At 40.8% G+C, this 22,576-nt stretch overlaps 2 protein-coding genes across 3 annotated transcripts; both read left to right on the top strand.

The window, feature by feature from the left end:
- Positions 1 to 757: 757 nt before the first annotated feature.
- On the top strand, positions 758 to 5,637 carry LOC124861138 (actin-related protein 3). The gene is made up of 12 exons (XM_047354657.1): positions 758 to 942; positions 2,271 to 2,326; positions 2,418 to 2,542; positions 2,610 to 2,720; positions 3,156 to 3,251; positions 3,503 to 3,610; positions 3,694 to 3,837; positions 3,958 to 4,131; positions 4,226 to 4,318; positions 4,583 to 4,708; positions 4,780 to 4,863; positions 4,948 to 5,637. The coding sequence occupies exons 1-12, from the start codon at positions 899 to 901 to the stop codon at positions 5,041 to 5,043; spliced, it is 1,257 nt and encodes a 418-aa protein (XP_047210613.1). The 5' UTR covers positions 758 to 898; the 3' UTR covers positions 5,044 to 5,637.
- Positions 5,638 to 5,762: 125 nt separating this feature from the next.
- LOC124861139 (transmembrane protein 182-like) lies at positions 5,763 to 15,212 on the top strand. 2 transcript variants are annotated; one of them, XM_047354658.1, is made up of 5 exons: positions 5,763 to 6,026; positions 11,446 to 11,542; positions 11,633 to 11,755; positions 11,823 to 11,960; positions 14,793 to 15,212. In XM_047354658.1, exons 1-5 carry the CDS (start codon positions 5,823 to 5,825, stop codon positions 15,056 to 15,058), a joined length of 828 nt encoding a protein of 275 aa, XP_047210614.1. In that variant the 5' UTR covers positions 5,763 to 5,822; the 3' UTR covers positions 15,059 to 15,212. The 2 variants fall into 2 exon arrangements, with proteins under 2 accessions (XP_047210614.1, XP_047210615.1); XM_047354659.1 differs by lacking the exon at positions 11,823 to 11,960.
- The last annotated feature ends 7,364 nt before the right edge of the window (positions 15,213 to 22,576 follow it).

The raw sequence follows: 22,576 nt of genomic DNA, 5'->3' as shown, positions 1-22,576 counted from the left end.
ATCAAATATGTAAGAAAAGGAATGTGAAAAAATGAAGAAAGCTTTAATAACCTGGTTGCATTTTTGTGAAGTTCTTGTGAATCTGGTTACCTTTAAATAAGGTTCTGCTGTCCTTGTTGACATTTGCATCCTTTGGTAGTTTGCAGAGAGTTTACAAAGGGACAAAAAGATTTATTTGTACAAGGGAATCAAACAAGAGGAAGATACAAAAGAAGATCCACTGCATTACATGTACTGTATATAAATCATGGTACAGTGAAGACGGTCATCAATAAGTAGAGATAAAGTGAAACACCTAGACATTTTTGCAAACCTGGATGAAAATACAAGATGGAAACTGGTCAACGGCTGCCAAGAAACCACCAGCAACATCGGAGAAGCAGAAGGAATTTCCAACAACAACTACATGGGCTTAATTTGGTTGACAACGCAGTCATGCTCCTTTAAAATGTAGGGCTTATTCAGGGTGCAACTCAGATAAAACAGCTCTCTTTTTGTAGTGCCCTCTCCTCTCTAAAGCTGCTCATGTTGCCCATGATAACATTAACCCCTAATCTCGTGTATTCTCTATACATCTGCACCAAGAAATGGGGCTGCAAGACTCCCGTTGTAGAATTATATATATATATATATATATATATATATATATATATGTGTGTGTAAGAAAAAGAAAATCTTGTTGCAATAACAGTTTTCTTCCACTTGGGGGCGGTGTTGCTACAATGAAGCTGCTGACTCTGCATAAGAAGCTGCTGCCACGGAATCCGGAAGCGTTTCCGACCCAGCGGCGGCTGCTCTTCATTCAGGCGGCTGCGTTGGAAATTCGTCCCTCTTCAGCCCCTCGTTGCTTTCTGGTTATCTATATATTCGTGTTTAGGTCGGCAAACGGAGCGGAACCATGGCAGGTCGGCTCCCGGCTTGTGTTGTTGACTGTGGCACCGGGTAAGTGAGGCTAGCCAGCCTGTTTGCCTGCTTTCATTGAAGCTGCTGTCAAACTTCCAGCTAACGCCCTGAAAGCTGCTCACATTCGGACAGCCGCTTCTCCTTCTTAAAAAAGATCTCCGTCTCACCTGTCAGCATAGAGGTTGTAGACACACATGAGCATTCTGAAGACTCAAACTATTTTTTGGGGTTTTTTTTTGTTTTGTTTGTTTATTGCGTTTAAAGCTGCGGCTAGCTGCTGCTAGCTGCTGGAGCTAAAGTCACTTCCTGGAGAAGTGACTTTAGCTCTCTTCCTGGGGCTTTTTCTCCTAACCAGCAGATGAATAAAACCCAGATCTTTTGGTAATCTTGTTCTAAGGGATCATAGTGATTTATTTTGGGGTGATTTTAGATCCTAGTCTGGGTTGACTTTAACCAGAAGAGTCTGTCAAATTTATTCTTTTGATCCAGATTTATGCAGATCGCATTTTTAAATAGAAAGTACAGCGACTTGGACCGCAGAAAGACATTTAATTTAGGCATTATTTCTTTAAGATAAATTAGTAATTACGATTTTATGTATTTATAACCTTATGTGGAATACTTAAAATTGTTTTTAATGTGTAATATTTTAGTTTTTATATTAATTTAACATAAATTTTATATTTTATTTTATGTTCTATTTATCTACTGAATTTGTTTCTGTATTTTATCAGTTTTGTCTTCATATTTTATGTATTTGTTTTTTCTTTGATTTATTTTTATTCTGAATTATTTTATTTATTCAGCTTTTTATTAGTATAATTTTGACTCGATCTTTATTTTCTAATTAATTTATCCGCTTTATTTTGTGGATTTTCTTCTTGCAATGCCTTCTTTTTATTTCACTATTTACATTATTTTATTTTAACATTTGGTAACTCTTTTTATTTCCTTTGATTTTGAATCTTTTTTTCATACATTTGAGATTTTTATGTTATTTCATGTATTTTGTTTTTATTTGCATTTCATCATATTTATCTATGTTTTTCAAAATTTTGTTTCTGTCCTCCTTTGTATTTATTTTATTCTTTAAGAGTTTTATTTTTTCTGTCTTACCATATGAACTTATATAGTTAATGAAAATAAAATTCATTAGATAAAAAAGACAAAATACAAAGTTTTATTTTGTATTCTTTAGCTAACGCATTTTATTTACATTAACTTTTATTTTTCCATGTTTTACTTTATTTTTACCATTTTATTTCCTTATATTTGAAGCGATCTAATATAAATAGATTTTTTTAATAGAAATGTAAATATGCCACGTTTTTTGAATATAATGTTCTGTTATTTCTGTTCCTCACCAGGTACACGAAGCTTGGATATGCAGGAAACACAGAACCGCAGTTTATCATACCTTCTTGTGAGTACCCAGGAAATGAGCTCCATCAGTACTCTGTTGTTGTCCATGTGTATCTGCTTACCAGCAGCCTGGTGTGGCTCATGTTCTCCAGGTATTGCGATCAAAGAGTCTGCTAAGGTGGGTGACCAGGCGCAGCGCAGGATGATGAAGGGCGTCGATGATCTGGATTTCTACATCGGAGACGAAGCCATCGACAAACCTTCGTACGCAACAAAGGTGAGCTGAAGCTGCAGTCGCTGCAGTGTTGATGGGTTTTTAATTTTTTTTATCTCATTTTTCACAGTGGCCCATCCGTCACGGCATAGTGGAGGACTGGGACCTGATGGAGAGGTTCATGGAGCAGGTCATCTTCAAGTATCTGCGGGCAGAGCCTGAAGATCACTACTTCCTCCTGGTATGGACACATTATTACGGGTTTCTGTCTCCTAGTTAGCTCACTGATAACTTCACAGGGTTCTCGTTTTTCACGTCAATTTCTCATTGTTTTAACTGTGACTGAAAGGGGGGGGGGGGAACGGTTCGGCTGCAGCGGATTTGCAAAGCTGCAATAAAAAACGAACAGAACCTTGTCAAATTTAAGCCCTGACTCACTTTCTTTCTCTCCACTGTTGTCCTATGGCTGTTAGACTACCTGAACAGACCACAGACGAGATAGTTAGACTAAAAAAAGGCATCTTTGTTGCCAAGAATTGACCTGGCCAGTAGGTTCCATCATTGCTGTTAGACAGAGAGAACTTCCCTGCTGTTCCACAGAGATGCTACTCTGATAAAACGAGAGACAGGCCTGGATCATCTGCTTTGTGTCATTGCTCCGACCTCCTGTGTGCAGACTGAGCCTCCGCTTAACACACCTGAGAACAGGGAGTACACGGCCGAAATCATGTTCGAGTCCTTCAACGTTCCGGGCCTCTACATCGCTGTTCAGGTGAGATTTGCACCTATAAGATAAATGTCTACATGGTTTAAATTCAAAGTTATCTGAGGAAGTGAAGTCCCTCCCAGCAGGCCGCAGCACGACTGAGCTGTAGATATAATTAGGTCTGACTCTAATACTCGGAACGTGAAAGGAAGTTTCTTCAGGAAGTTCTTACTTTCAGTTCTTCTTTTCCGAGGCGTTTGAGTTGTAGCTCTGCGTGTAAAAATAATCACTCAAAAAATGTCAAATGTGTGTCATAGGCCGTCCTGGCACTGGCTGCCTCCTGGACGTCCCGGCTGGTTGGAGAGCGGACGCTGACAGGAACCGTTATCGACAGCGGCGACGGCGTGACGCACGTCATCCCGGTGGTAGGTGTCGCCTTCCCTCCACAACCCCCGCCGCTCCTTCCTGTTTGCTTCAGCCCCTCAGTGTTGCCACGTTTGCCCCCCAGGCTGAAGGCTACGTCATCGGGAGCTGCATCAAGCACATCCCCATCGCTGGACGGGACATCACCTACTTCACCCAACAGCTGCTGAGGGAGCGAGAGGTGGGGATTCCTCCGGAGCAGTCGCTGGAGACGGCCAAGGCTGTGAAGGTGTGTACTTCAGCAGTGGACAAGAAAATCAGTATTCATGTGTTTGTCCACAAGATGGCAGCATAGCTACAACACAACACCATGAGAGAGGTTTTGTTTTCTTCTCGTTTGGATTCATAGGAGCGGTTCAGCTACGTCTGCCCCGACCTCGTCAAGGAATTTAACAAATACGACACCGACGCCTCCAAGTGGATCAAACAGTACACGGGCGTGAACGCCATCACCAAGAAGGAGTTCACCATCGACGTGGGATACGAGCGCTTCCTCGGCCCCGAGATCTTCTTCCACCCAGAGGTATGGCCGCTGCCGAACGTGTTCCCACTTTTCAGCCGATGGAGCCATGTGTTATGGAATTACAGGTTTGAAATGTCTTGTCTTTCCGGTCCAGTTTGCAAACCCAGACTTCACCCAGCCCATCTCAGAGGTGGTGGACGAAGTCATCCAGAACTGCCCCATTGATGTCAGACGTCCTCTTTATAAGGTAGAGAAAGACTGTTCCACCATAGATCTCCCAGCACTCCTCAGGTTTCAGATCCCAGTATTATGACGTCTTTTAGGCTGATTCAACTTAGAAGAATTACTTTCTACATACATAGAAAGTGAATGGAATCAAATCCAAGCCTGTTTTATTCCAGAAAAAAGTTTTCTGTGAAACAAAAGTGGAAAAACAGTTCAAGCTTTCAGCACGGTGGCAGAAGATTCATGATATGGGCTCTTTACTTTATGATCCCCCTTTGTGATGCAGAACGTGGTGCTCTCTGGAGGCTCCACCATGTTCAGGGACTTCGGCAGACGCCTACAGAGAGACCTGAAGAGGTCCGTAGACGCCCGGCTGAAAATCAGCGAGGAGCTCAGTGGCGGCAAGTTAAAGGTAAGGCGCCCCCATCAGGGCTCATTAACAATAGAAGCATTCCTGTTAACACGAGTCCTTTTGGGTTGCAGCCGAAGCCCATCGACGTTCAAGTCGTCACTCACCACATGCAGAGGTACGCCGTGTGGTTCGGAGGATCAATGTTGGCATCAACCGTGAGTATTCCCCCGTCTTCGCCACCTCTTTTCATACCGTTTAACTATCAGCAGACTGATCTGGAATGCTGTTTGTCTCTGCAGCCGGAGTTCTACCAGGTGTGCCACACCAAGAAGGACTACGAGGAGATCGGGCCGAGCATCTGCCGCCACAACCCAGTATTTGGAGTCATGTCTTAGGCGAGTTTAGGAGAAGCCAGGAGAAATAAGTAAATAAATACATGGAGAAAGAGCCGACTGATCCGAACTAAGCGGGAATGGACCAAACGAGCTTCCTGAAAAGCAGCAAACATTAGAGGAAAAAGAGGCGACTCATCCTGAAGAATGAAAAAAAAAAAAAACCAGCTAAAAAGAAGTGAATCATTAATTTCTGCGTATCTCCTCACAGGGTTGTAATTAATCGACATGAGTCCTGTAAAAACACACCTCTCTGGGTATGTGGGCTGGTTTCTTTGCTCTGTTTTGTACTCTCTCGGGGTTGTCATGGGAACATTTTCTTAAAACTTCATTGTATCAAACACCTGAAACCATTCCTGTTTTTTCATTTTTATTCATCTCTTTAAAAAAGGTAAAGATAATCAGAAATGTGCATCTTTTTTTCTATTAGCATTATTCACCTGTTGCAGAAGAAAAAAGCTGTAATAATATATGAACATGCAGTTTGACTGTTTTTGGACCTTCACTGTTGCCTAGATGTCAGTAATACTGGACAGCCTTGTTCTGGATTTTCCAAATCATGTGGCATTCTAATAAATGCCAAGCAGGTGTTTATAACTGATGTCTCTGTATCTAAAAGGTTGAGTCTATTCTTGCACTTCTATTTCTGGTAGTGAAGCTCCCCCCCCCTCCAACCCAGTCTCTGTAACTGGACCCCTTCATGCACCTGATTGGCCAGAAGAAACCCTGAGCACATTATTCCTACAGGAGGAAGTCATGCACATGCTTTTAAACTGTTCGCAATGAAATCCTCTAAAACTAACGGTAAAGTGCAAATAAAACCACCAGCAGAGGGAGACATGTCTCCTACAGAGAGGTTGAAGGTGCTCCTCTTCTTGGCCTTGTTCTCTGGAGCGACTGGAGTTTTGTTCACGCTGCTTTCCTGTGGTACCGAGTACTGGCTGCTGGCTGCGGAGGAGAAAGGAAGTGGGAAGAATAACCTAAAGGTAAAAAAAAAACAAACCTACAGATTCATAATTTAAAAAAGAGGATACAAATTGATAAAGGTCAAATGAACACAGGAACTAGAGTACCTAAATCCTCATACTTAGGAATGTTTTCTATTGGAATCATTTAATTTCTTAAAGTGAACCCTAAACACCAGCCAGAAAAATGTGACTTTATATCATATGTTAGAACAAGAACTGTAGTTGCTTATATAAATGTAAAAAATCTATCTTCTAAACAGATTAAAAAAAATAAAACCTACAGGTATGTGGCCAGAGTGGGAAGACATCAATGATCCTAAAGAGCCAACTGTTAAAATGCTGAAAGTAATATAGCCAACCTGCACAATCGCCGCATCCCAACTGTCGAGCACGGTGGTGGAGGGCTGATACCGTGGGCCTGTTTATTCTAGAATCAGCTGTGCAGTTATTGAGCCCATAAGGTCCAAAGAGAAGAAATCTGAGCACAGTCATGGTAAAAAGGTGTATTAGCACCTTGTCAGGGTGGGAAGACATAAAGAAGCAACTGTACCATCACATTGGATTTCATATAGCACATATGCATGAAGATCTTACAAGTGTGAAGCACGGTAGTGGGGGGGGGGGGGGGGGGGGGGGGGATGATTTGGGTTTTCTACCCTGCAGTCTGAATGGACAATGAGCTCCTCTTAATACCAAAATATTCTTAAGGTAAATGTGAGACCATCTGTCCCAAGCTGACACGTGGCCCAAAGACAGCAGCAAACCTTCAGCAGAATGGCTGAAAAGGAAATGAATCAATGGACTAGTCAAAGTTCAGAGCACAACCTGATGGAATTGCTGATCTTGAGAGAGTTTGGCAGAGAAAATGTCTGCAAACCTTGATAAAATGAAGCAACTTTGGCCAAATTCCTCCACACAGGTGAGGGACCGATATAAAGTCTGATAGATGAATGACGAGAGAGGTTTGCGATCATTAAGGTGACTCATTAAAGGTACTTATGTTTTTCATACACTTAATTTTCAGTTTAGCTTCATTGTTGTTTAATACATAATTACAGTATGGAGTCTGTTGGTTGTTATTGTACACTTGAGATCAGTAATTAAGTAATTAAGGTTCTGGACATGGCTAAAGATGTTCTGGAGAGTCCAATTGGTTGTTCTACCGTTGCATCCTCCAAAATAGTTCTAAGGTCTCTGTCTTTCAAATTTCAATTTGACATATTTTTTCAGATTCTCCAGAGAAATGAAGAGCTTCATAAACGTTTTTTTCCATCCAAACCGTAGAACTCGATGTGTTTAGTTAGACTAATGTGAGCCAGTTTAATCCTAACCTATGTACATTTATCACTTTTAGTGCGAGAATTCACGTGCTACTGATCTACATCTACCACCTACTGGTACATCTCAAAAAACCTGAATATCATAGAAAGATTTTATATTTTTGTCACTGATTTCAGAAAGTGAAACTACGTTTAATAGATCCATCACACAGAGTGAAACATTTCAAGCCTTTATTTATTATAATTTTAAATATTGTGGCTTACAGATAATGAAAACACAAAATTTAGTGTCTCAGAAATTTAGAATATTAGATAACATCAATAAAAAAAAGGATATCTTGAACAGACATCAGGCTTCTGAACAGTATGTTCACCTTTATGCCCTCAATACCTGGTTGGGGCTCCTTTTACATGAATTACTGCATCAATCCGGCGTGACATGCGAGGTGATCAGACTGTGGTTCTGCTTTAATGAAAGCCCAAGTTGCTTTGATAGTGGTCTTCAGGCCATCTTCGTTGTTGGGTCTAGTGTCTCTCATCTTCCTCTTTACAGTACTCCATAGATCATCTATGGGGTTCAGGTCAGGCCAGTCTTCTGGCCAATCAAGAACAGAAACACCATGGTCATTGAACCAGGTTTTGGTACCTTAGGCAGTGTGGGTCGGTACCAAGTACTGCTAGAAAATAAAATCAGAACCTCCATAAAGCTGTCAGCAGAAGAAAGCATGAAGTGCCCTAAACTGTCCTGGTAGATGGGTGCATTGACTGTGGACTTTAGAAAACCCAATGGACCAACACCAGTAGATGACAGGACACCCCGAACCATCACTGACTGTGGAAACTTCACATTGGACTTCAAGCAATGTGGATTCTGTTCCCCTGCACTCTTCCTTCAGACTCTGGATTTTGATTGCCAAATGAAATCCAAAATGTTTTCTCATCTGAAAAGAGGACTTTTGACCACTGAGCAGCAGTCCAGTTCTTTTTCTCATTCGACCCATGTAGCCCATGTGTGGGATTCGTCTTTGTGGCTCTTGATGCAGTGACTCCAGCCTTAGTCCACCGCTTGTGAAGCTCTCCCAGATTCTTGGACTGACTGGAGTTTGCTTGACAATTGTTTTCAAGGTTCCAGCAGTTATCCTTGTTGCTGATGCACCTTTTCCTTCCACTCAACTTTCTATGAATATTCTTGGATGCAGAACTCTGTGAACAACCATGTTCTTTAACAATGACCTATGGTGGCTTACCCCCCTGTGGAGGGTGTCATCTGAACATCTGTCCAGTTAGCCGTCTTCCCCATGATTTTGTAGCCTATGACCCAGAGGGAGAGACAATTTAGAGAAATAGGAAACATTTCCAGGTGTTTTGCGTTATGTAGCAGATTAAACTGTGACAACTTGAGTTTCCAATATTAATGTTTTTTCAATATTCAAATTTTCTGAGGCACTACATGTTTGGGGTTTTATTATTTGTAAGCCATGACTATTGCTTACAAGAAATAAAGGCTTGACATTTTTCACTCTGTGTGTCATAAATTTATATAAAATATCAGTTTCACTTTCTGAAATGAAAAATATTAAACTTTTTCACAATAACAACATGAAGTAGGCTAAAATATTTCAAAAGCAAGAAAAAAATGCACCATTTGTAGGGTTTGGGACTCCAGCAAACAACATCCAAAATTATCATCCCCAAATGTAGCAGTTCAGAACCTTAGCAATAGTGTCCAGCCTACCAAAACTACTCCATGGAAGGGTCTTTCAGGAGGTCACAAAAGGACCCAGGACAACATCTGAATCACCGCAGGACTCAGTTGTCTCAGCTGTGAGAGCTCAAGATTCAGGAAACACGGTGGGCAAACATGGCATGCTTTGCTGCTTTAGGACCTGGACTACAGGTCCTTCTCAAAAAATTTGCATATTGTGATAAAGTTCATTATTTTCCATAATGTCATGATGAAAATTTTACATTCATATATTTTAGATTCATTGCACACTAACTGAAATATTTCAGGTCTTTTATTGTCTTAATACGGATGATTTTGGCATACAGCTCATGAAAACCCAAAATTCCTATCTCACAAAATTAGCATATTTCATCCGACCAATAAAAGAAAAGTGGTTTTAATACAAAAAACGTCAACCTTCAAATAATCATGTACAGTTATGCACTCAATACTTGGTCGGGAATCCTTTTGCAGAAATGACTGCTTCAATGCGGCGTGGCATGGAGGCAATCAGCCTGTGGCACTGCTGAGGTCTTATGGAGGCCCAGGATGCTTCGATAGCGGCCTTTAGCTCATCCAGAGTGTTGGGTCTTGAGTCTCTCAACGTTCTCTTCACAATATCCCACAGATTCTCTATGGGGTTCAGGTCAGGAGAGTTGGCGGGCCAATTGAGCACAGTGATACCATGGTCAGTAAACCATTTACCAGTGGTTTTGGCACTGTGAGCAGGTGCCAGGTCGTGCTGAAAAATGAAATCTTCATCTCCATAAAGCTTTTCAGCAGATGGAAGCATGAAGTGCTCCAAAATCTCCTGATAGCTAGCTGCATTGACCCTGCCCTTGATAAAACACAGTGGACCAACACCAGCAGCTGACACGGCACCCCAGACCATCACTGACTGTGGGTACTTGACACTGGACTTCTGGCATTTTGGCATTTCCTTCTCCCCAGTCTTCCTCCAGACTCTGGCACCTTGATTTCCGAATGACATGCAGAATTTGCTTTCATCCGAAAAAAGTACTTTGGACCACTGAGCAACAGTCCAGTGCTGCTTCTCTGTTGCCCAGGTCTGGGGAATGCGGCACCTGTAGCCCATTTCCTGCACACGCCTGTGCACGGTGGCTCTGGATGTATCTACTCCAGACTCAATCCACTGCTTCCGCAGGTCCCCCAAGGTCTGGAATCGGCCCTTCTCCACAATCTTCCTCAGGGTCCGGTCACCTCTTCTCGTTGTGCAGCGTTTTCTGCCACACTTTTTCCTTCCCACAGACTTCCCACTGAGGTGCCTTGATACAGCACTCTGGGAACAGCCTATTCGTTCAGAAATTTCTTTCTGTGTCTTACCCTCTTGCTTCAGGGTGTCAATAGTGGCCTTCTGGACAGCAGTCAGGTCGGCAGTCTTACCCATGATTGGGGTTTTGAGTGATGAACCAGGCTGGGAGTTTTAAAGGCCTCAGGAATCTTTTGCAGGTGTTTAGAGTTAACTCGTTGATTCAGATGATTAGGTTCATAGCTCGTTTAGAGACCCTTTTAATAATATGCTAATTTTGTGAGATAGGAATTTTGGGTTTTCATGAGCTGTATGCCAAAATCATCCGTATTAAGACAATAAAAGACCTGAAATATTTCAGTTAGTGTGCAATGAATCTAAAATATATAAATGTTAAATTTTCATCATTACATTATGGAAAATAATGAACTTTATCACAATATGCTAATTTTTTGAGAAGGACCTGTATTTGTCATAACTGGTGGAACCATGAGTTCTGCTGTCTAGCAAAAAATCCTGACATCATTATAGGTTATGGAACATGGACAATGATCCAAAGCACATCAGCCACCTTTGAATGACTGAAAAGAAACATAAAATGGAGGTTTTGGAATGGCCTAGTCAAATTCCAGACTTAAATCCAATTTAGATGGTGTGGGATGAAATTCAAACAAGCCGTTCATGTTGGTAAAACACTCTAATCTGGGTGAAATAAAGTAATTCAGCAAAGAAGAGTGGGACAAATTTCCTCCACAGCGCTGGAGCTATGGAGACTCATCGCCACTTATTCCAAAGGCTTTGTGGCAGTTGTTGGCACCATGGGTTTAGGGAGCAATTACTTCTTCACACATTGCCAGGTTGGGTTTGAATAGCTTATTTTTTCCTTTAGTAACAGAAATCCATATTTAAAAAGTTTTTTTTTTTTTATCTGAAACACTTAAGTGTGGCAAAAAGCAACAGCAGATGTGACTGCTGATTAAACCCAGATAACTCAGTAGACAGACCCATTTTGTATGCATAAAAGTATGATGCGAGGTTATAAGAACCACTCATTAGCTGTTAGAAAGTTTAATGCGTAAACGTTTATCAAATTCAATAAGCATATCCTGGAAATTCCTTATTTCTAAATGTTTCACAAATGTTTTCTTTTCCATCCATCAGACTGAAGATAGTGTGAGGATCTTCCACGAGGGTCTGTTCTGGCGTTGCTTTTTCATGGCTGGGACCTCTGATTTCTCTATATGGGACCTTTGGATCAGTGAGAACCTCCATTATGCTTTTGCGGCTTTAAAGAAGCACAACAGCTTTATAGCATTGATTTTAAAGCTGATTTTTTCCCCATTCTCAGCAAATCGGCCTCTTTCAAAGATCTGCCAACCCGCTTTCCTTTTCCCGTTTCCTGTTAACCACCCAGCCTGGACAAAGATTAAAGGTTTTCCCTCAGAGCCCTACGAACATCCGTCTGCCATCGGTTGGTATAATTTGACCAAATTAATACCAAAAAGATAAACTCTAATAAACTCTTTAATTTGTTTTAGTATTTAGGACCTTCTGGAGCATTTTCCTCATCTCAGGTGTGACGGCTGTTGTCACTGGTGGACTCCTAGTTTTATGTGCAGCCCCTCTGACCAATCACAGCCTGTATAGCGCTGGTGGAGCTCTTCAGATTTGTGGAGGTAAGGATTGTCATGGATAAGAACTATCCTCAGTCCTCGACGCAGCCGTCTCGGATTTAAGTCCCAACCCCGAAGACCTATGCTGCATGGCTTCCTCCTCTTTCCAACCCACTTCCTGTCTGCCTACTTGCACAAAGGTTGGAAGCCACAAAGGGTCATTGCTAGAAAGGAGGCTGTTCACAGAGTGCTTTATCCAAGCATATTGAAAGTTTGGTGGAAGGAAGAACCTTCTTATAGAGAGTGTTAATTACTGTCTGGTAGACAGATGTCAGGTCAGCAGTCCCAATCACTGTATTTCATATCAAAACATTTTTGTTTTAAAGTTCTGTTATATTGGTCTTATGTAACATTCTAATTTTCTGTGAAACTGTGAGTTTTATTAGCTGTAAACCATAATATTCAAAATGAAAGGGTTAGTTTGGATTTTTTTGGCGTGAACTAACTTTGCAGAATTTCACTTTAAAAAAATTAGAAGCATAAACAATTAGTGCTGAAATAAATGATTTTTTAAAGGTATTCCAATGTTCTGTTCTGTATATCCTGTAACATTTATATCTGAGTTAGCCCTAAATTGGCAGATACATGTCAACACAACCCTGGTTCATTCCTTAAGTTTAGGAGTACTTTTAGGCCTGGGTGCACCACAGGTCAGAGTTAAAATGGCTTAGAAATGAAAATGTACTCTGAAAATGACCAAGAGTCCAAATAACAACTTCAAAAGATCTTCGAAACATAAAGTGATATTATTACCTGTACTGTTCTCAAGACCAAGAAGTAAAACAGGAAAGTCTGTAACTTTAAATAGGCTTGATGATATTGCTAAATTAAAAATGCACAAGTTATAGCTGTAATTTAGATGTAAGACATGCCTGGTAAAGTCTTTCTCAGAATCCAAACATATATTTTAAGATAGACCATTACTTGAGTAATAGTCTATCATTTTTCCAACTGTTACGTCACAGTTTTTGGTGCAAAACAGCTAAATAAGGTCATGGACTTCTGGCTATTTCGCGTATCCACCATTTTTAATTTCTCGCTGCGTTTTTGTAGTTCAAGCTCAAGTATGCCTACGCTGAAAGAGGATAAGTTCGGATCGGTTGTTGGGTGTAAAGAATTCATCTGATTAAGGGGTCAGTTCCATGTGAAAAGAAGGAATTTAAAAGCATTATATGTCCTCTTTAAAGATACTCGTACTCATACTCATCGTCTTGCGCTTTATCCGGGACCGGGTCGCGGGGGCAGCAGACTCAGCAGAGACGCCCAGACGTCCCTCTCCCCAGAAACCTCCTCCAGCTCCTCTGGAGGGGAGCCCAATGCGTTCCCAGGCCAGCTGAGAGATATAATCCCTCCAGCGTGTCCTGGGCCGTCCCCTGGGCCTCCTCCCGGTGGGACGTGCCTGAAACACCTCCCGAGGAAGGCGTCTAGGAGGCATCCGGTATAGATGCCCGAGCCACCTCAACTGGCTCCTCTCGATGTAGAGGAGCAGTGGCTCTACTCCGAGCCCCTCCCAGATGGCTCTTTAAAGATAACTAAACACATTAAAGGTTTGTGTTTGAAGGTTGGCTTTTGTAAAACTAATCTACATGTTAAAATCCATTTAGTACCAGCTTCACCAACAGCTCCAACATCTATGAAGTTAATCCAGAAATAATGTCAAATTCTTGCTCAGAATACAAAGAAATGGGTTTAAGATACATCTGCTTGGTGAAATTGCTAAAATGACATTTAAGAAGTTAAAGCTGTGATTAAAAATGATCCAACTACAGTATAAACGTCTATTTCTATCAAATATAATAAAGACCTCAATTCAAAAAGTCCAAGATTTGCAAAAGAATCTAGTTTAATTAAAAGAAAAATAAGGTAAAAGTGGAAGTTTGATGACATGGTTTTAGAAAACCAAAGCATTCTGTAAGTACAGGCTTCTATTTCCACTGTCCACAAAGATAGATATAAACAAATTCAACGTCGCTCAGGATTCAAAGACATATTTTAGGTCTGACATTTTTAGATCCCTTGTTTGCTGTTTGATGAAAATGGAACAAGCTTCTATTTTCGCTTGTCTACAAAGTGTTTTACATCCAATATTTACCTGAGAAAATGGCTACATTTGAATCTGAAGCCCATGTTAAAAATGCCTCCTCTCCCATTATCTGTAAAACAAAATCTAGAAATAAATGATAGAAGACAACTATATTTTGGGCCCAACATTTGCTCGAGAACACGATATGATAAGTTAAAGGTGTGAGTTTGAAGGCAGGCTTTTTGTCAAAAACCGATGTATCTGTTAAAAACGCTTCAAGGACAAGCTTCCAACTCCATCATCTGCGAAAGATCAGCTGAAAAATATACAAAAAGTTAATGTCAGCCCAGAGTTGTGCTTTGCTATCTGTGCACAAAGAATCTTTTTGTCATTTAATACAAAAACAAAACAGCTTTGAACATCATGTGCGCTTCATTCCAACTAATAATAGTACAAAATGCATTCTTTCTTCTTAAGACGGAGAAGAAAACATTACCCGCTGAGCCTCGGAACAACTGCAGGTTTCCAGCCCAGACAGAGCGAGGACAAAAGCCTCCTAAACGACACAGTGACAAAACACGACAAACGGAACACGAGATGGGGTTGAATTAAAGGATGGCATGGCAGGGGTTGTGTACAAGCAGTGCTTACTAAAACAACAAGATGTCTAAGTTCTATCAGCTAAAAAAGACAAAAGACATTGTCATGTTGTGATGTCTTTGGTTTTCTATTGTCTGTATTTTCTTGGTTCTGCATTCTTTGAAGCAGAAAAATAAAAAACAATATTGACAACTTTTTGTTGTATCCCTCAGCCTTGTGTCTGCTGGCCGTCGTAATGATGTATCTGATGTGGGTCCAGGTCCTGGATACTCTGGAGCAGTTTGCCCTCCATCAGAGAGTCTCCGTCTGCCCTTCCTACCACCTTAGCATCCAGCATGGTCCATCGTTCCTCCTGGCGCCGGTAGCTGCCTTCTTCTGCTTGCTGGCTGGCCTCTTTATCCTCGTGGGCCAAAGCGTTCAGGGGAGGCACTTGGACAAAAAGAAAGAAATCTCTGAACCGTCGGAAACTGAGTTGTGATTGTAGATGATTCCTATAGTTCCTATGGTCCTATTTAACAAGTTGGCACAGTTGCTTTGAAATTTAAAACCAGAAAAAGGATAAGGTTATATTTTTATAATCTTTCACCTAAACACGTTTAAGGAAAAGTGTAAATAAAACAAATTGAGACTTTTGGGTTTATTTGTATCGTCTTTCTTTAGAGTTTAGAAAACAATTCTAAAAAAGCTCTTGTTCTTTAAAATTCTCAGGTTTTTTTGCCCACTGATTTTTAATGTTAAGATGTCTGTAAGCCCCAAGAGAAACCTTCAGCTTTACACATCTTGAAGTTGTCAATTGTATATTTTGAGAGGTGTTATAATCATCAGTGTTGTAAAGTAAATCCTCTATATGTTGTCATATATATCTTTTTAACAAATAGGCTGTTGTTTGCTTCCAGAATTTTTTGAATTTTGATTTAATCGACTATTGAACATGAGCCCTGACCATGACAAGTACACCGCTGTGTTTAATAATTGGAGATAATATATTTTCATACCAATTAATAACAATTTCAGCCAAAAATTGTAATCTCGACTGCAGTTTACATGACTAAATCTCAAAGCTGATGACAAACACTGCAAGATTTTGATTTTTGCGGTTTCTGAGAACAAAATGATTCATTCCCAGGTTTTTTCTATGATTTATTGGCTGTTGATGTACAGTGGAACAAAAGCGGTATAAATGCTTTTATTTTTTGATGGCAAAACCTTAAAAACTATACTGCCACTAATCACCACATAACATAAAACAGGAATGACTCAAAATACCAGTAGCAGGAAAACAGGAAGTAAATAGAACATAGGGCACGGAAAAGGACAGATCATCAAAATTAAACAAAATCTGGGGACTACAGTAACTAGAAACTAAAGGCTTCAACTTAAAATGAGAACCTTAACTAACGCACAAAATACTCAATATTCGAAGAGAAGACAAAACCTAAACCAAAGTCCAAAACATCATGACAGAACCCACCCCCACGCCTCCATCGCCCTTCAGAGGCCCAGTGAGTCAAAAATAAAGATAACCTATTGCTGGGCAGGTGGAGTGGGCCTGAGAATTGGGACCAGAAATAGAGTCTAAAAATTGAATAAAACATCACAGTCCAGACAAGGCACAGAGTAAGGATGACCCAAAAGTCAACCCTGCATACTGCAGCAGAGTTCTTGATGCTGGCAAAGACTCTCAAAAGTGGGGCCAGATGGGACAAAGACAGTTGCATAAAGAGGCGGCTCGTCCTCCTCTGAGAAAGGAACAGGACTTTGAGGAGGCGGACCCTATTGTGCCTTCTTTGCAAGGAACTTGAACCCAGGAACTTGATTAAGCAGGTTGATTTCAATCCCCTCAGCAGGATCAGGAACCAGCAGAGATGGTTTTAGATGAAGTGCCTGATGAGGTGACTGATGCCGTAGTAATTGTAGTTGGCTTTGATTGTGGCAGCTTGAGACAAGGCAGGGGTTGTAGAGAATGCAGTTTAAGATGAGGAAAGGTGTTGGCCAGTCCCCCCTGAACTGGAGATGATGAGACCTGGGCGAAGGGAGATACGCCCGGAGCTGTGATGATGGCTCTGTAGGCAGAGACTCCGGCATCTGCTGTAGATGAGACTGGAGCTCCGGCAAAGTCTGAGGCTGCAGCTGTGGTCTGCTAGACCTGCCTAGTGCTCCAACTGAGCTTCCTCCATTAGCTCAACACGTTTGAGGAAAGGAAGCTGGAGTCACCACTTGTCATCACCACACACATTCTTTCATAGTCCTCCATATCCAGAAAATCCTGCTAGGTTCATGTGGTGAGATCCTTCTGTCACCGGTTGATGTGGTGGGGACCCAAAGGAGTCTTATGAAAATATCAGGAAGTAAATAGAACACATTGCTCTAAGGATGACATATCAGCAACATAAAACAGGAACTAATGTCTACAGAGAAAAACAAAAACTAAAGGTTACAACTCAACCTCATACTCAAATACATAAAATACTCAACGTAAAAAAAAAAAAAAAAACTACAAAGAGAACACAAAACAAGAGCCTGCCAAAGATTTCAAAGAACCAGGACATAACTCATAGTTTATACACCAGAAGTTTTTAAAAAACTGCAGATTTTGCCATAGAGCTTACATGCTACTCCTCCAACCAGTTTTTACCAATATCTATAAAAACAACCATCCTTACGACATTCTATGAAGCTGTAATTTATATACGGTATGGACAGGGGTTGTCCCGTCTATCAGGATCTATTTCGGAGCCCTGCACTCAACAGTAAGGGGAGCTGAAATCCAGCTCAATAGTGTACTATCTCAAAATCAGCACTATAACAGCATTTAATACCATAAATCCCCAAAGGCTAATGGAGAAACATTTCCTCCTTGGTCTTAACCACAGTAATTCTGCATTGGAAAAAAAAAACATCACACTGAGTACTGGGGTCCCTCAAGGCAGTTTGCTCAGTCCATTTCTGTTCCCACCGCTAACACACAAATGTGCATCTGCACACTACAAAATCTTGTCATTAAATTTGCAGATGATATCACAATAGTTTAGAGTGTGTTGATGCACATAGTGAGAGGAGCTGAGAAGATCACTAGAACTTTCTTTTAAGCCCCATAATGTTAAAATTCCAAACTAGTGTTTATGTACATTATGCAATGCACATTATTGTAACTATTTAAGTTTTTTATTAGTGTTAAACTAGTGTTGTATTTTTTTCACTAATCTGCTTAAGATTCCAGAGAAATTGTTTAATTTTCTTATGTCCCATTTGTTATGCAATAAAATGACAATAAATTGATTTGACTTAACTTGAGAGGGTAAAAAATAAGCGGTTTCTAATGAAGCCATACAAAACAGGTCATAATTAAATGATCAAATACATATTCTACCAGAAAGGATAAATGGAAGTCTTCATTCATTGTTGGTCATTACAGATTATTTTTCGAATTTATTCAACAGATCCCATTGTGATTATAACTCAAACACTCACACTCTGCTTGTATTACCACTGATGAATCAGTTTTGACAAAAAAGGGGAGAAGAGGCCTTGGATGCTGTTGCTGCCAAATGAGTTTCAGGAACTGAGTAGATTGACTGTGACCGTGGCTGCCTGTCATGAGGACATCAGGTTGAAGCTCCGAAATACTGGGTCAGAGAGATGGATATTACAATAAATTAGACTGTCATAATCCATTTTCTGACAGGAGGGTCCTTTTGCTTGCATGAAAAACATTTAACAGCCAATAGAGGGCAGTGTTGGTTTAGTTTCAACTCTTGATTCTTTTTATAAAGCACCGTATCCCCAATGACGTCCATCAATATTACAGCAAAACGTAGAGTTGCACTGCTCACATCAGATTAGGTCTGCAAAGGCTTAGAAATCTGTAAGTGATAATTATTTCAATTCCTGAAGAACAAAAAGAAAATGATTCTTTATCCATAAAGTTCAGTGTGTTTAACATTATATGAGGAGGAGGGGGCTGTAGAAGCCTGCAGTCACACCTTTATAATTGGAAAAGGCAAACAGAAGTGAGACCCTGAAATGATAAAGTGACAAAAGACACTTCGCATCAGTGAGTATTTCAATATTCCTTCATGTCTGGCGCTCCTCTTCTTATCCGTCCCTTTGCTTCCTAATCTCCGATGTGAACTAGGTGAGTATAATTACACCTGAGTATGTCACATTCGCTTCCCCGGCCCTCGCCGCCTTTAAATGTCTCTGTCACCTCCTCTAGCTCAACACAGCCGGGTGAGTCTTTACTTTCTAATGAACACCAGGAGATCGAGTCATATCGATGTTTGAGAATGTGGCAGATTCATTATTTGATCACAGAGTGTATGCGAGGTGCTGGCGTAGCTGTCAACCAGGCCTGCAACACAATCTATGCACTGCTATCAGAGTTCCTTTACATCGCGTCACTCTGGGCTTTTGTCCTCAGTAGATAGAGCTGTCTATTGCAATTACAACAAGTAATCTGACGACACAACTGTACAGATTCAAAAGACCTTGGAACTTAAAGTTTGAATTAATACTAAGAGCTGGTTCAAAACCATAGTGACCTTCAGGTTTGTTTCTCAACGTGACATTTGGATTTGAGATTGGCTCATTAATTTCCAGTTCCTTGTAAAAGCATTAGCTCCCTTACGGATTTTCTTTTTTTTTTCCAGCTTTTTTTCACATTTAAATATTTTAGGAGAAACAAATCTTAATATCTGTTAAAGAAAACTTGGGTTTAATGAAGATTTTCAATGATGATTACTTTTATCAAGGGAAAAAGTTAACCAAACCACAGTATTCCAATGGAATTTAATTGCAGACTTTGACTAGGCAACTCAAAAACCTTCATTTTGTTTTTTGAGCCCCTCAAAGGTGAACTTGTGGGTGATCTGGATCATCCTGCTGTATAAACCCAGCGTGCTTGAGCTAAATGAGTTTGGTCATGTACTGTTGGCCGAATTGTCTCCTTCAGGATTGTCTGGTATGGAGTAGAATTCATGGTTCCATCAATAACGGCAAGTCATCCGGGACCTGAAGGAGCAAAGAAGCCCCAGACCATCACACTACCACTATGTTTGACAGTTGGTATAATACTTTTTCTGAAATGCAGTGTTAGTTTAATGCCAGACGGAACAGGAACCTCACCTTCTAAAATCGTCCATGTTAGGTATTGTGAGGCCTCCAAATATTTTCCCAAAAGTAAGAAGTCGTTTTGGCCCATGGATGCCATTTTTGTCTACTGTCTTCCTTATTGTTGAATTATGAACACTGACTTCGCTACGCCAGGTGAGGTCTTCAGTGCATTAGATGTTATTCTGGGTTCTTTTGAGACCTCCTAGATGAGTCTTTGATGCGCTCTTGGAGTAATTTTGCTAGACAGGTCATTCCTGGGAAGGTTCCCTACTAATCCATATTTTCTCCATTTGTGGATGAATGTTCTTACTTGCATCCCAAAGCCTTAGAAATAGCTTTTTAACCCTTTCCAAATTCATAGATGTGAATACCTTTATTTCTTATCTTTCGCATTTATTTAGAATGTGGTGTGGTTTGTTACTTTTCGAGAGTTTATCTTTATATTGTGATGTTGATGAAGTGATTTCTTGATTCTACAGTCGTGTGAGCAACAATTACAGGAACACAGAGTTTTTTTTTAATTGTTTTGAACAGAGCTGGTTTTTACGGGTTCTGGACTGGTTTCTGAGCCGTCCCTGGAGGAAGAGAGCAAAATTATTAGTTGGAGGATGATTATAATGAAGCTGACCAAATGTGAAGGAAAAAAGTGTTTGGGGGATCCTGGGCGATGAGCAGACTCACAGAGCCTAAGACCGACAGGTGGTGAGAAGTGGTAACGAATCCGTGGGATCGCTTTGTGAAGTCGATGATGTCCAGAGGGTAAACAGAGATGAGATTAGATGGTGCATTGCGGCATAGGCTGATTTCCAGGTGGAAGTTCTGAGGAGCTGAGCGGACATCAGTGGTGAAGAACAAGAAGGGCTTCTCCAGAAGTCCAGGAGGAACTTTGCTGCACACCGGAACAAAGGAACTCAGACGGAGACTTGAAAGGGATCATGGGAAAGGAGGGAGGACATTATTCTGGTTAGTTTGAGTAGGAAAAACACAAGAAGTAAGAAAGAAGAGAGGACTGATTACCACATGGTAATGGCTAACGGTCTGGCGTCTGCCTGTTGGATTCAGCTCCTATAAATACTCCTGATTACTCCAACAAGTTGAAGCAGTGAACTCACGCCTTCCAATCACCCCGTGCAGAGGAATAAGAGAGAAACCAAACACAAACCTCCTACACACAGCCCTGTGGGTATAACAGCAGCCCTCTTCAACGGACACCCGCTGGCGGACCAGCAGACGTGTAAGGAGAAGAATCCTCAAAGTCGCTCAAAACGAAAGGGTACAGAATGAAGGAGCCCAGGAAGGATTTTCGGGGCCATAGCCTTCCTAGTCCACCAAATATTGGACACCATAGCCAAAGGGCAGAGAACCTACTATGCGTCGAACCGTGAACACAGAATGGCTATTACTAACCTGAGCAGGCGAAGGGGGTTCGGCTGGAGGGCACTAGGAGCTGGGGAGAACCAGTTTGATTTGTCATACATGAAAGGTAGGGTGAATATGGAGATGAGGAGGCAGCTTCAGGTGAACGGTGGAAGGACTGATAACGGATTCAATGGAGCAAGGATCTTGGAACCTGGGAAAAAGTTACCTAGAATATGATTTCAGTGGAAAATCCTTAGATGATAACCATTCCTTCTGTCCGAGTGAGTAAACACGAGCAGGAATGCGTTTCTTATCAGCTATTCAGTTATTCTGTACAGAGGTATGCTGAAGTGGGGCCTGTGTCTGGTTCCATATCTTATGGCAGTGGAGAAGGTGGGTTCTGTCAGAGGGGAGGATGGAGTCAGAGAAGGAAGCAGGAAGAAGAGAGTATTGGTAACCTAATGAGGCTTTGAATGGAGACCAGAAGCTGCAGATGTGTGTGAATTCTGGGCATATTCAATCCAGGTCCTCGGATTGTTGACACAGAGGCAGGGGAGAATGTTCTCAAGTTCCTGATTAAGGCATTTAAATTGACCATTAGCTCATGGGTGAATGCCAGAAGCTAGCTGAGATTTACCCCCCAAAAGTCCTTCCAAACTTGAGCTGTGAACTGGTGGGTGTCTGAGAGCACCAGGTGGAGCTATAAATTGCTCCACCTGGTGCTCTCAGACACCAAAAATGCTCATTGGTAGACAATTATGCAAAACAATATGTAAATGTTAACACTGTACAGTGTCGTTAAAAAGTAACCAAAATGTTTTTTCCCTAATCCTATTTCTGCAAATTTGTTAGATTTAAAGTATGTAAATAATATCTTAACCCAGTAAAAAAAACAAAAAAACAACAGAAATATATTTTTCAGTGTTAGGGAGTGGGAAAAAAGTTTAAAAACTATTTAAATTGCAATATTGTCCAAATTGGTTTTAATAGCACGAAAATGCTGAAGAGAGATATAGCTCTTTAAAAGCCGTATAGCAAAAAACAAAGAAAACAAAAATACAAGGAAATGAAAACTACCACCAAATTACAAAACCTGGTCAATGTTTATGCAAATGTCTTGGCACCCAGCTGGGCTAAAACTTACAACAACAACCCAATGACATCTTAGGGTTTTATGAGCTTTTCTTACATTTGTTGGGAAACCTAATTAAACAATGAGATGAATATCAATGGCCTGCTCCAATGAGGACCCAAAGACAGTCATCTGGTCATTTAGTTGATGGGATTCTAAAGATGTCAATCCAGTGTTCAGTTCTTAAACCAAATCTGTACAAAGATAGTTATCAATAAAGCCTCGTTTGAAAGATTATTTTTGTTAAAAATCATTGACAACAAAGACAGTCAGCAATGTCCAAGGAATTAGATCCTGAAAATATTGTTTCTTTCTTGTTATGCTGTCCCTCTGGACAGAAATAAAAAATAATTGCATTTTGGCATCCGGATAAGTCTGCTACTGATCCTGTGT

The sequence above is a fragment of the Girardinichthys multiradiatus genome, chromosome 24 (assembly GCF_021462225.1).
Source record: "Girardinichthys multiradiatus isolate DD_20200921_A chromosome 24, DD_fGirMul_XY1, whole genome shotgun sequence".
NCBI classification, from domain to species: Eukaryota; Metazoa; Chordata; class Actinopteri; order Cyprinodontiformes; family Goodeidae; genus Girardinichthys; species Girardinichthys multiradiatus.
Note: the sequence above shows the minus strand (reverse complement) of the source record. Positions and strands in the feature narration are given on the sequence as shown.